The sequence below is a fragment of the Nicotiana tabacum genome, chromosome 3, assembly GCF_000715075.1.
Source record: "Nicotiana tabacum cultivar K326 chromosome 3, ASM71507v2, whole genome shotgun sequence".
NCBI lineage: Eukaryota > Viridiplantae > Streptophyta > Magnoliopsida > Solanales > Solanaceae > Nicotiana > Nicotiana tabacum.
The window spans coordinates 181,738,081-181,752,947 of record NC_134082.1 but is presented as its reverse complement, the minus strand read 5'-3'; the positions used below and the strand labels follow the sequence as shown (position 1 = coordinate 181,752,947).

The window sequence follows — 14,867 nt, the reverse complement described above, 5'->3', positions numbered from 1 at the left end:
GCTCATAGTTCGAGGTACTCTATCCACTCAGGTGCTACCAAAATGTATCTAGATTTGAAAGAGTTGTATTGGTGGAAAGGCATGAAGAAACAAGTAGCAAATTATGTGGCTAAATGTTTGAATTGCCAGCAAGTCAAAGCCGAGCATCAGAGGCCTGGTGGCCTAGCTCAAGATATAGAGATACCACATTGGAAGTGAGAGATGATTAATATGGATTTTGTAGTAGGTCTACCTCGTGCGTACCGTAAGCATGATTCAATTTGGGTTATTGTAGATCGACTGACAAAGTCCGCGCATTTCCTACCAGTAAAGACGATAGATTCCGCAGAGTAGTATGCATAGTTGTACATCAAAGAAATAGTCTGATTGCATGGTACTCCAGTTTCAATCATATCTGACAGAGGCCCTCAGTTCACGGCGCATTTTTGGCAGGCATTTCAGAGAAGATTAGGTATCAAGGTCAATTTAAGCACCACTTTCCATCCACAGACCGATGGCCTGGTAGAAAGGACCATTCAGACTCTCGAAGATATGTTGCGTGCATGTGTTATAGATTTTGAAGGTAATTGGGATGATCACTTACCACTTATAGAATTTGCTTATAATAACAGCTATCAGGCCAGCATTGGTATGGCTCCTTATGAGGCATTGTATGGGCGGAGATGTAGGTGTCTAGTGGGTTGGTTTGAACTAGCAGAGGTGCAGTTGATTGGTCCAGAGATTGTTTGTGAGGCCTTAGAGAAAGTCCAGCTAATCAAGGAAAGACTAAAAGCGGCTCAAAGTCATCAGAAATCCTATTCTGACAAGAGGCATCGTGAGTTAGAGTTCATGTTTGGTGATAAGGTGTTTTTGAAAGTTTCACCAATAAAAGGAGTTATGAGATTTGGTAAGAAAAGGAAACTTAGCCCTAGATTATCGGACCTTATGAAATTCTAGAAAAGAAAGGAAACGTGGCTTATGAACTAGCGCTACCCGTTGAGTTATCCTCTGTTCATCTTGTCTTTCATGTGTCTATGCTTAGAAAGTACATTCATGATGAGTCGCATATAATACCTGCCGATACCATAGAAATTAAAGAAGGCTTGACTTATGAAGAGGTACCTATAGAAATTCTCAATAGGTAAGTAAGAAAGTTAAGAACAAAAGATATAGCATCGGTAAAAGTTTTGTGGAGTAATCATGATTCAAAAGAGGCTACGTGAGAGGTCGAGGAAGATATGAGAAAGAAATATCCATATTTATTTGAGGAAAAAGGTATGTGAACCTAAGTTTGGTTTTACATTTATATTTTATTTATTAAATACAAGTTAGCAAGTGTTTATGTCCTTCCTAGATTATACTTAGTTGTTATAGTAATTTAGTTTATGTCGTAGTATATTAAATTCATTAAAGTGATTTACTTGTGCTAAAGTTGTTGTGCTTTAGATTCTTGTTAGTTATTGTCGTACCTCCTTGCCGGAGTGTGAGTAATTAATATATGAGCTGTGTATGATGCCTATGAATGACCTGTTATGGTATATTTGGTTGTTGTTGGTATAGTTGTGGTATTTATAACAAGGATATTTTTTTGGATAGTCCAATTTACAAGGGAAGCTCTGCCGAAATTTTTGAAAATTTAGGGAGTTAGCCAAAATTTTGAGTCCCTTAGAAGAGTGGGTAGTGCTAAGAAAACTTAAGAAGTTCAAGGACTTAAGAAAATGATTATTAGCTTAAGAATAAGGTCCTAACAACATTCGAGGGCAAATATTTTTAAGGAGGGAAGATTTTAACACTTCTCAAATCTATAAAATTTTAAACACTCGCTAAATATAGAATTAATATTTTTTTCCTTATATTATAATGCTAGTACATATTTAAATCCTTGTAATTGATTTTGAGTTCTTCCCTATTTATAAATAGTTGGATATATAATTTTGGGAATATTAATAATTTTAATATTATTAACTATTAAAAGTGGGTATCATTAAATATTAGTTAAGTAAAAACAAAACAAAAAGGGAAAAGCAATAAAACAAAAAAAGAAAAGAAAAGGATAAAAAAAAGAGATGAGGCCCATAAAATGGCTGGAAACGTATTTCTTTAGGGCAAAAGGCTTGAAAGCTTTAATCAAAACACAAGTCTGAAGGCTGAAAAGTCTTATAGGAATAAAACAGAAGCTTAAACTCACGCAAGCCTCATACAAAAAAGAGGAATAGAACGAGAAACAGAGGTTGCAAGACGATTTACGCAGACAACGAAAATCCTAGGGTTCTTTACAAATCACAAATTCTTGAACGCAGGTATATAAAATTTCCTATTTTCAATTATTCTATAGTAGTAATAGGTAAGAATTGAATAGTTAATTCTCATCTTTCTCTGTATCAACAGTAAATTTCATGTTTAGGTGAGAAACTTTAAAATTGATTAAAATGCACTGGTTGTTGTAGAATCAATTATTTGACGGGTATAAATTAGACTAGGGCCTGCGTATTAGCTCAAGGAGTTTTGAGGTGAGTTGATATAACCTTTTACTAAAGTGGTTTAACTCACAAAAGCACGCATACAAGGTGTTTGATGAATTGCTTAAAAGCGTTTATATTTACTTAATTGGAGCGAGTGAGTACCTATTAACTTAGAATTGTTCTAGCAAAAGTTTAGATGATTTATTATGATATATGGGTTTAACTTTTCAGATTTTTGTGTTATTCTTATATGCTATTTTCATGTTGAAAATTTATGAAGAAGCAAGAATCTTTAGAAACACTTCTATATGCTTATTTCATTCGTATGACATGCTTTACATTTAAGGATACCAACATGAGCATGTATATGATGTTCTATAAAGAAAAGATTTAAACTTGAAAAGTCACAAGAAGAAGTTTTAGAAAGAAAAGATTTTTGGGAGTATCCTTTATTCTGAGAAGGGGTCATCGTCCAGGCCGAAGGTCCTGACCAAGGCGTTGACTTCCTGAAACTACTTGTGCCAAAGTGGGGAGCACACAAGCCGAGGGTCTCGTTGCTGAGAATTTACTTAGCCATACTAAGATATGATACATGAGCATTGAGAACCATGAAGCGAGTGACACCTCGTGGATTGGGCCTATTCGATCAGGTTGGGATCGAACCTGTGCCGATCACACGGTGACAGAGACAGAATTAAGTCAGGATAATTGGAACTCCCAAAGTATAAAGTGAAGTATTTTTTTATAAGAAAGAAAAAGAAAAGAATTTCTTTTAGAATATTCATAAACTGTTATTATGCAATTATTTAGAATTATTCTTATAAGTTTTATGTTTTACATGCATTTAGAACCTTTGATTATAATATATATGTTATTAAAGTTTCGCCCCATGTTGTTGAGACTCACTGAGTACAATGGATGGTACTGACGTTCTCTTTTGGGAACCTACATTGGTCTGCGGTACAACGTAGGAACCGGTTTTGCAGGCGAGCAGGCTACTGGTTAGGACTTCCTTCTCTTCCTGTGCTATTGGTGAGCTCTGCTTTTGTTCGTGGAGTATTCCTTAGAGTCATCTTTATTTAGTTATTTCTTTGTTTACTTAGAGAACTGTTCAAGAAATCTCATGTCCTAAGGAGTGCGTCAGTTTATCAGTAGAGGCTTCACAGACATAGTCGTTGGGTTAAGATTCAGACGTTCTTTGATAATAACTTAGCAGTAATTCAGTAGTTACTACGAATAAAATTTTGGAGTTGATTTATTTAAATATTTAAATTAATCAAAAGTATTTGGTTAGAGTATTACCTTATTGCATATAAAGTTTGGAGTTATAATAGATTTGATAAGCAGAGATCGTTCGCTCGGTTATATTTAGTGATCAAGTGTCGGTTCCGACTTTTTCAGAAAATGGATCGTGACAATGGAGTCCTTGTGTCAGTAAAAGGAGTATGGGTTCCTTTTGCACACACCTTCTTATTAAGTAGAATTACTAAAACTGTACATTTACCTATCAAAATTTGACCAAGTGTTTTTCTTCATTGAATGTTTGCTTATTCATTTTACAACCTGCTGATCAAGATTAGTTTCTTCAGCTCTTCCAGATAAGTTTGTGTTGTAAAATGGCAGCTTATTTTGAAAACTCGGGATCGGAGAACTGTACAGAAATGATACAATTCCAGTTAGGATCCAATTTTTTCTTGTGGTTCATTGACCTATCAATGGATAAAACACACCTAGTGTGAAATAGTTTGACCCCAGTCCTTCTCCTCTTCTTCGTATTTATATTTGTATTTTAATTCTTAATCATCTTCTTATATATTTTCTTGCCCAAAATGCTGACAAAGGAGAGAATGTTGCAAGTAAGGGAACAGGAATCAGAATGCGCACAAGACAAACTGACATATACGTTGCTTTTTACCGTGGACTCAGGACTCTTATGATGTCCTTTATTACTTAGGTACTCTTAACATGCTGATCAAGCAGGACACACATATATATGCCTGACGAAAACAAATAAAATCAGAATATTTCAGTTTCTTAAGCAAAACTACTGATATATCTTCATTTTGGGCTATAGTAAAAAATTGAATGAAAACCAAAATAATAGAAAAAACATGCATAGAGAGATCTTGAAACATGAAAAGTGTACTTGATAAGTGCTCTGGGTCCATCTGACTGCATAGAATCCACACTGTTTCCAAGCATGCGCATGTACATCAATGAACCAATAAACCCTGCACCGTAACTGCAACATTAATGGTATATACCACAGTTTATTAGCACCGCCTTTTTCAAGCTTGTGCGCATCAGTGCAACATCACCAGAATAACAAAAAATGTTATGGATTGCTTTATATCAATTGAAGAAACAGAAGTATATCCAGGCAAAGAGAATCTATGAGAAGTCCAGGTCCAATGGAGGACCTCGAAAGAATACTAACAGCTTAAGATATTTCATGTAAAGAAGCTGCTTACGTTTCATCAGTTATCACAAACATCAAGTTAGAGAAGAATATTGCTCAATATATATTACGAACCAAGTTTCACGAAATGAACTAATTGCAAGTTCCGATGACGTATTCTGCCCCCAGTTGCAGCTTTGTCCCAGTCCCACTGCTCCTGCTCGCGTCGTGTTGGTGCTGGCCGCCATCTTTGAGATGCACTTAAACGAGGCTGAAAATCAGTTTAGTTTTCAGCAATGCAGTAGACAAGTTAATGCTTAAAGTTGCAAAAGGCAAATGTTTTAAAGTTGCAACATACTCTAGTATTTTCGACTTCCTCGTTCTTGAACAGGTACTGAAGGGGCTGTTAGCTCCTTTGGTCAAATCAATTTCCAAACTACATTCTTAGCTCCTTTGGTCAAATCAATTTCCAAACTACATTCTCCATATGCGATTAAATTAAATTTAAGAAGAAAACAGAATTTCTAAAATCTCTATAAAGAAAAGAAGAAAAAGAACACACCTGTCAAAACTCATGACTCTGTTTAAGCTAAGAAATCCCGATGTCTCTTCCTGTAAAGATAGCAAGTCACAAGCAAATTTTGACAACCATTCTAACAAAACTGGTATGCATATGCTACCATGCAAATTAAGCTACAGCAACTTCTTCACTACCATTTTTTGTATTTGTAAATAATAATTCTGGAGAAAATAAATTAGCGTATAAACTAAAATATAAATGAAACAGTAGTTAATTCAAGCCCACTGAATTCACAGTGTTTTCATAAGGAATTTAACCCACTCCTAGTACCCAAGGTTGTGGATTATTTCCTCCTAGGATAGAACGAATTATACATTAGTGCAGCGGTACTTCACACCCCAGTATTTCAGCGAACACAAAGTTCGATAGCAAATCACACTTACGGTTGCTTTGAAGTTAAAACAATGCAGAAGAAAGGAGGAGAACTCAGAAAAATCGTATGAAAATTCTAAGAGGAATGACAGATTGCTCTCAATCTCTGGCTCTTCTCTAACAGCTGCTGGCACACATTTATAGTGCAGTCAGCTACTAAGAGACAGACCCGCCACTCATTCAGTGGAGCATTTGCTCATGATGGGCGGAGCACTAATGCTCTTATTGGAGCACTTGGACTTGGTACGGATCGGTACACAATCTGTTACAAACACGGATAATATTATGTTAATCGATCGATCGATCATTTGACCAAATCCAAATCCAAATCCAAATCCGAATACGAAGCCGAAGCCGCAACCGTAGCCGTAGTCGTAGCGAAGCCAAGCCGAGTCGAGCAAGCGACGGTGGCGTGAGGCTTGCCTTCTTCTTAGCTCTTCAAGAGCTACAAGAAGAGCAATTGTATATATACCCACCAAAAACTTTTTCCTCTTCTAATATGGGACAATGTCTCATTGTTAAGAGATGGAAACTTAAAATTTCACTCAAAAATTTTATTTTCCCTCCATTTCTCATTCACCCTCTTTTAAGCTTATTTTTAGCTTAAAATCTCAACAATCCCCCGCATGAATGAGGAATGGCTATATCACGGAAATATGCATGAAAGTTGTGTGATTCACAAGGAATGATTGCATCTGGATAAGTAGATTTCCCTTTGAACTTTCCTTAGTGAACTTATGTCGAATATACTCGGTCAATCGGTAGATTTGATATCTTTGAACCGTCAAATTTTGGTGTATACCTAGACAACCATAAGTCACACAATCAACCCTTAACCGTATTTAGTTCTCATTGTTGAGTTCGTTTCAGCCATGAACACCTCCTGGTTTCGTAAGTGCGCAGAGAACTGGCCTTACAGAATTCTCCTTGAAGCGGCTAACACTTCACATTTACATAGGTGATTCCTAAACGTGTCATCCTGTAGATACACTATTTGATATACCCCATATCAAATTTAGAAATTATTAAAAAGCCTTAATGTTTTATCTTTGGTACTGAACATTGTCTTATCACGAAAATGGACCAAAATTTTAGTTGACAATGTTGAACCGTTATTAATGACTTTGTTTGATCTCCTTGAACCTAGATCTTGGGATCTCCAGTCTTCTAGGTAGAGTTACCGCCACAATGGCTTGTTCTCGGCCATAGTCCCATTCCCGTTAATGATTTCTCAACTACCTCTCTAGTTAGGCCTTTTGTAACTGGATCCGACATATTATCACTTGACTTTACGTAGTCAATCGTGATAATTCCTGTAAAGAGTAGTTGCCAAATAGTTTTATGTATTCGTCGTATATGATGAGATTTACCGTTATACATAACGCTCCCAGCCCTTTCAATTGTCGCTTGACTATCGCAATGTATACATATTGGTGCCAACGGTTTGGGCCAAAATGGAATGTCTTCCAAGAATTTCAGAGCCATTCAGCTTCTTCACCGACTTTATCTAAGGCTATGAACTCAGCCTCCATTGTAGAGAGGGCAATACAAGTTTGTTTGGATGACTTTCAAGATACCACTCCTCCACCAATAGTGAATACATATCCACTTATGGACTTAGAATCAGTTGAATCGGTGATCCAATTTGCATCATAGTAGCCCTCAATCACCGCAGGATATTTACTGTAGTGCAAATCAAAGTTCTGGGTATGTTCTAAATATCCCAAAATTCGTTTCATTGTCATACAATGAGATTGACCTGGATTGCTCGTGTATCGACTCAGTTTACTTATAGCACAAGCTATATATGGTCGTGTACAATTCACGATATACATTAAGCATCCCAACATACGAGCATAATCCAATTGTGATATGCTTTGGCCTTTGTTCTTTGTTAATGCAAGATTCACATCAATTGGAGTCTTTGCAACTTTAAACCCCAAGTTCTTGAATTTTTCAAGTATTGTCTTAATATAATGAGATTATGACAATGCTAGACCTTGAGGAGTCTTTTGGATCTTAATCCCCAGAATTAAATCAGCAACTCCCAAGTCCTTCATATCAAACTTGCTAGTTAGCATACGCTGAATCGCATTTATGTTGGCAGTGTCATTACTCATTATCAACATATCATCCACATATAAGCAAACAGTTGACAACATTGACTATGTGATTTGGAACATTTTTAATGTACACATGTTTATCACATTCATTTATCTTAAAACCATTTGACAATATTATTTGGTCAAATTTTGCGTGTCATTGTTTGGGTGCCTGTTTTAGTCCGTAGAGGGACTTAACAAGTCTACATACCTTCTTTTCTTTACCTGGAACCACAAACCCTTTAGGTTGTTCCATATAGATTTCTTCCTCCAAATCTCCATTTAAGAAGGCCGTCTTAACGTCCATTTGATGAATTTCAAGACCATAAACTGCAGCTAAAGCTACTAACATTCGTATGGACGTAATTTTTGTAACTGGAAAGTATGTATCAAAGTAGTCAATATCTTCTCATTGTCTATGCCCTTTGACTACAAGTCTTGCCTTAAATCTTAAAAATCCATTTAAAACCCAAAAATTTATTTCCAAGAGGAAGATCAACCAATTTCCATGTATGATTTTTCAATATGGATTCTATTTCACTATTGACTGCCTCTTTCCAAAACAATGATTCCTAAGAAACATAGCTTATTTAAATGTTCGAGGCTCATTTTTCAATAAGAAAGTAACAAAATCTAGTCCAAATGAAGTAGACGTTCTTTGACGTTTACTACGTCCTGGATTCTCCTGATTAAAGGTACTTTCTTTTGTTTCTTCCCGAGATCATTTAGATCCTTCACCAATCGACTCACATTCCTTTTTATACGGATATATATTTTCAAAGAACTCAGCATTATCTGATTCTATAACTGTATTATTGTGAATATTGAGATTTTCTGATTTATGAACCTGAAATCGATATGCTTTACTATTGGTCGCATATCCTATGAAAACACAATCAACTGTTTTCGGTCCTATTTTTACCCTTTTGTGTTTAGGGACTTGCACTTTTGTCAAACACCCCCACACTTTAAAATAATTCAAGTTGGACTTCCTTTCTTTCTATTTTTCATATGGAATGGATGGTTTTTTGCTATGGGGTACTCGATTTATTATTCGGTTAGCCGTAAGAATGACTTCCCTCCACAAGTTCTGTGGCAAACCAAAACTTATCAATAATGCGTTCATCATCTCCTTTAATGAACGATTCTTTCTTTTTGCAATCCCATTGGATTGGGGAGTGTAAGAGGCCATTGTTTGATGAATAATTCCATATTCCAAACATAATTCTTCAAAAGGAGATTCATATTCACCACCCCTATCACTTCTTATCATTTTGGTTTTCTTGTTAAGTTGCGTTTCATCTTTATTTTTGTATTGCCTGAATGCGTCTATTGCTTCATCTTTACTATTAAGTAAGTAAACATAGCAATATCGAGTACTATAATCAATAAAAGTTATGAAATACTTCTTTCCACCACGAGATGGTGTTGACTTCATATCGCAAATATCTATGTAAATTAAGTCTAAAGGATTTTAATTCCTTTCAACTGACTTATAAGGATGTTTAACATACTTAGATTCCACAAATATTTGACATTTTGATTTGTCGCATTCAAACTTAGGCAATACTTCCAAGTTAATCATTTTCCGCAAGGTTTTATAATTGACATGACCTAAACGAATATGCCATAAATCATTTGACTCAAGTAAGTAAGAAGAAGCTGAAATTTTATTATTATTTTCGACAACCATTACATTCAGCTTGAAAAGGCCCTCGGTGAGGTAACCTTTTCCTAAAACATTTCGTTCTTACTTATTACCACCTTATCGAATACAAAAACACACTTAAAACCATGCTTAATAAGAAGTCCAGCAGAGACTAAGTTCTTCCTAATTTCGGGAACATGAAGGACGTTATTCAAAGTCACGACCTTGCTAGAAGTCATTTTGAGAAATATCTTCCCACATCCTTCAATTTTTGTTGTTGCAGTATTTCTCATAGAAAGCATCTCTTCAGGTCCAACAGGAGCATATGTAGCAAATGCTTCCCTAACAGCACAAACATGGCGAGTGGCTCCAGAATCAATCCACCACTCCTTAGGATTTCCTACCAGTTGCATTCAGAAAGCATAGCACACAAGTCATCAATATCTTCGTGCTTTTCAACCATGTTTGCTTGACCCTTCTTCTTGTCTTTCTTTGGAGCACGACAATCTATAGATCTGTATCCAGCTTTTCAACAGTTGTAGCAATTTCCGTTGAACCGCTTCTTGCTTGGATTACTTTATGGTCCACAAGCCTGCTTCCTCTTTCTCTTAATTTGAGAAGTATCCACAACAATGTTTGTTCCCATTATTGTTGAGTTTCCACAGCCTTTCTTTTAATAGCTTTGTTGTCCTCTTCGATTCTCAACCGAACAATGAGATCTTCAAGGGACATCTCCTTTTGTTTGTGTTTTTAAGTAGTTTTTGAAGTCCTTCCACAAAAGAGGCAACTTCTCAATCATCGCTGCTACTTGGAATGCTTCATTGATGACAAGGCTTCAATAAAAATTCCGTTAGAAAAAATACTAAAATTACTACTTTCAACATCAATATTAATTCGACTTATACCTTCAGCAAGGAGATCGTGAATAAACACTTGCAATTCCTGGACTTGGGTAATAACAGACTTGCTATCTACCATTTTGTAGTCCAAAAATTTTACGGCAACGAATTTCTTCAACCCGACATCTTCAGTTTTGTATTTCCTTTCAAGCGCAATCCACCGTTCTTTTGACGTCTCCATAATACTATAGACATTATACAAATTGTCCTCCAGTCCGCTAAGAATATAATTCTTGCACAAAAAATCAGAATGCTTCCACGCCTCAATCACGAGAAAGCGTTCATTCTCTGGAGTTTCATCGGGCAGATCAGGAACATCTTCCTTGATGAACTTCTGTAGACATAAAGTAGTCAAATAGAAGAACATCTTCTGCTGCCATCGCTTGAAATCAATCCCCGAAATTTTTTTGGGTTTTTCTGCCGATGCCAACGCTGGTGTTTGGCTTGTCGATGTATTGGCAGTCACCATCGGAACAATGTGGTTTTCGTTGTCATTCGTCATTTTTTCTGTAAAAGAATGACACAAACAAACGTTTAAAGCTGGAGAAAATAATCACGTAGATTTTAATCTTCAATAAAACGCCACGAAGGCTTTAATCTCCAAAATAGGAGTAGACAAAACTACAAAGGTTTTAGTTTCCAGAACAGTAAGAATAACACAAATATAGAAATAAAATTAAATTCCTTAAGCTTGTTATTATGATGTATTTGTAAATAATAATTCTAGAGAAAAATAAATTAGCATATAAACGAAAATATAAATGAAACAGTAGTTAATTCGAGCCCACTGAATTCACAGTGTTTCCTTAAGGAATTTAACCCCCTCCTAGTACCTAAGGTTGTGGATTATTTCCTTCTAGAATAGAACAAATTACACACTGGTGTAGCGGTACTTCAAACCCCAATATTTCAGCGAACACAAAGTTCGGTAGCAAATCACACTTACGGTTGCTTTGAAGTTAAAACAATGCAGAAGAAAGGAGGAGAACTCAGAAAAATCGTATGGAAATTCTGAGAGGAAGGACTACAATTTATAGCCAATGTTGAGTTTAAAGGAAGAGTCAATGATAGGCAGATTGCTCTCAATCTCTGTCTCTTCTCTAACAGCTGCTGGCACACATTTATAGTGTATTCAGCTACTAAGAGACGGACCAGCCACTCATTCAGTGGAGCAGTTGCTCATGGTGGCCGGAGCACTAATGCTCTTATTGGAGCACTTGGACTTGGTGGTTGGAGCACTAATCATAGATTGGTACACATCCATTACAAACACAGATAATATTACGTTAATATTTAATATTAACAAACAAATTTAGTCCAAAAAATTAATCAATCAATCATTTGACCAAATTCAAATCCAAATCCGAAGCTGAGCCGAGCCGAGCCGAGCGACGACGGCGGCGGTGACGCGAGGCTTGCCTTTTTTTTAATTCTTTAAGAGCTACAAAAAGAGAAATTGTATATATATCTACCAAAAACCTTTTCATCTTCCAATATGGGACAATGTCTCATTGTTAAAAGGGGGAAAACTTAAAATTTCACTCAAAAATTTCATTTTTCCTCCATTTCCTATTCACCATTTTTTAAGCTTCTTTTTAGCTTAAAAATCTCAACATTTTTTTAATTATTCTATCATATATAGGGGGAAGGGAAAATGGAACTACGAGATGGGATTACAAGGTGGGAAATCCAACCCCTGCCAACAACGTGAGAGTTTAAGTAACCAACCAGCTGGACTAAAGATTCCCCACAACTTCTTCAGTATAGACTATAGAGTACTACACATACAATTTTGAGAAGAAAGCACTTTCATTTAATAATGACCCCTTCCTTTCTATATGTAGAAAATATTGGGTCCACCCATAAGGGGTGTTCTAAGGACCAATAGGGTTATTAATTAACTCTAATGTTCTCTATATAAGTACATTTAGTGTGTACTCTATAAGAACGCTCTGCAGTATTTTTCTATGCTTAGTCTTCTCCCACAATCAAATTAGCGTTTAGACTGTGGAATTGGGGGTTGCTCCAACACAACGTGACAACCACTATCGACTAGTGATTCCAGCCGCGGTTCCCCTGTCTTCCGTTTCCGCGACGAAGAACAAGTAAGTTCTCGTTTTACAATTTACGCTTTAAATTAATGTGTTTAGTTTATCGCATCATCCTTCATTGGTATCAAAGCCATAAGCTGGTTTTCTGGTCATGATACATATATAAAATAGTTCTAGATTTATATGTAAATCTAGAATGTCATATACATGCATCTCTTTTACTGTTCAATTGAGACTGTTATCTGTTTGACATATTTGTTTTATCGGTCGAAATAAGTTGGGAAAACTACCCTCTATAGCCCCTCAAAATTTTAATAGCCTATGTTTTGTCCTACTTACAAAAAATGGTCCTTTGGCCCAAAAGTATTGCATATAGTAGCCGAAAGGAATGAGTATGATAACATAAACACCTGTAGCTTAGAGGATAGAGCGCCTGTTTCCTAAGCTGAAGGTCGTAGGTTCGACCCCTGCCTGGCGCAATATATAAATATTTATTTTGCAATGTATAAATATTGTATCCTAGTACGACAGTGTATCCTTGGTGTATATTGAGCCTATCTTGAGTGTACTTGTGTATCTAAAGTGTATATATTTGTGTACCCCAAATGTATTTTGTATCGTGAATGTATAATCTATCTGAACAATGTATCAAAATTATATATAATGTGTATTTTCTAATATGTAAACATAATGTATATAAATTTTATACAATTTTGTATGTGCAATGTGTGCACACTGTATATTTGGAGTATATCATATATTTTTGTATAGTGACAGTCTTTTTTGTATATATTTTGTATAGTTTCATCTATTTTGTATATATTTTGTATAGTTACATTTATTTTGTATATTTTTTGTATAGTGACAGTTTATTTTATATATTTTTTGTATAGTGACAGTCTATTTGTATATTTTTTGTATAGTGACAGTCTATTTTATATATTTTTTGTATAGTGACAGTCTATTTGTATATTTTTTGTATAGTGACAGTCTATTTTGTATATTTTTTGTATAGTGACAGTCTATTTGTATATTTTTTGTATAGTGACAGTCTATTTTGTATATTTTTTGTATAGTAACAATCTATTTTGTATATTTTTTGTATTTTGTATAGTGACAGATTTTGTATGAATTTTGTATAGTGACAAATTTTGTATGTATTTTGTATAGTGACAGATTTTCTTTCCAATATTCAAAAAAAAAGTTTGCTCTCCAGTCTAGTACAGTCTAAAAATGTAATACATGCTCTATCTCTACATTAGACAAAATAACACAATTGAGAATGATTTTCTATTAGTGGATTCAAAAATATAAAAAGGTAAATAAATAGAAAGAAGGAGAGAAGGAAAGCCATCAGATTGAACCCAAGTAGAAACCCAACGACTTGCACCTTTGTAAAAACATAAAAAGGGACGCTTTATCTTGGATGGAAGAACCGAACTTTATCATGAAATTGAAATCAAAACCCAGTCAGTCTAACCCATTGGGCTCGATCTCGTTGGCTTTAGATCTGGACGGAAACTCAAACACTGGCGACCCTCCATTAAATCTGGCGACTCTTTCTTCTCGTTTTAGTTACTGTTTTGGGGATTTTGATATTATAAAAATCTAGATCTGAAAGATGGTTTGCTTGCTAATTTGAATTTCGGCAGATCTGGCCGGTATATAGCTTTTTCAACGACCATGAAGTTTTCCGGCTAAACCATTTCGGGCCGAAAATTATTTCTCCAGTGAACCTGTATTTGTTTGTGTACTGTTGTTACTATGAACTTGTTATGCTGGAGATTATGGGATACCTTGAATATTACTTTTGCCGGAATCTAACCCACTAACGATAAATAGGGCCCGACTCTGTCGCCTACATTTCTACAAGAAAAGAGAGGAAAATCCACATTATGATTAATTGAAAATTGAGAAAGTAAGAATTGGAGTTGTGAAAAGGAAGCTACTTTTCTCAAAGGAAAGAAAAGATTTGATTGCTGCTTCCTGTAAGCTGACAAACTGGAGCTGGAATTTGTTGGAGAAAAGGGTTTCTCATTGGAGTTGTAGGCTAGGGACAAACCTAGGGCCATTGATGAAGAGCTTTGAAGGCATGCGGTGCAGGTATATAGTTCGGTGGCTAGCCACTAGAATTATTTTTGGGCTATAAAATGCATATTGAAATTTTGGGCTACCGGATGCTATTTGTTTTGCCCGATGGGCTATAAATGAAGTTCTCTCAAATAAGTTTTCAAATCTGATAAATAATTGTTAATTGTAATAATAAATAAATAAATTAAAAATCAAAGAAAAACACACATAAGTTTTGTGAATCAATTATTGTGTTTGAGTATAGTGTGCAATTAAAATTGGTTAATAAGTTTAAAGCATTGTTTT

The 14,867-nt window shown here is 35.4% G+C and overlaps 1 protein-coding gene across 1 annotated transcript in view; it reads right to left on the bottom strand.

The window, feature by feature from the left end:
* Positions 1 to 3,992: 3,992 nt before the first annotated feature.
* LOC142178322 (protein CONSERVED ONLY IN THE GREEN LINEAGE 160, chloroplastic-like) overlaps positions 3,993 to 14,867 on the bottom strand; it is a 36,431-nt gene continuing 25,556 nt past the window's right edge. Inside the window, exons 2-7 of the mRNA XM_075247655.1 lie at positions 5,402 to 5,451; positions 5,280 to 5,313; positions 5,198 to 5,242; positions 4,975 to 5,110; positions 4,588 to 4,672; positions 3,993 to 4,092 (exon numbers count right to left, since the gene is read on the bottom strand). Of these exons, the coding sequence (XP_075103756.1) occupies positions 3,993 to 4,092; positions 4,588 to 4,672; positions 4,975 to 5,110; positions 5,198 to 5,242; positions 5,280 to 5,313; positions 5,402 to 5,451 (450 nt within the window). The remainder of the gene's footprint in view (positions 4,093 to 4,587; positions 4,673 to 4,974; positions 5,111 to 5,197; positions 5,243 to 5,279; positions 5,314 to 5,401; positions 5,452 to 14,867) is intronic.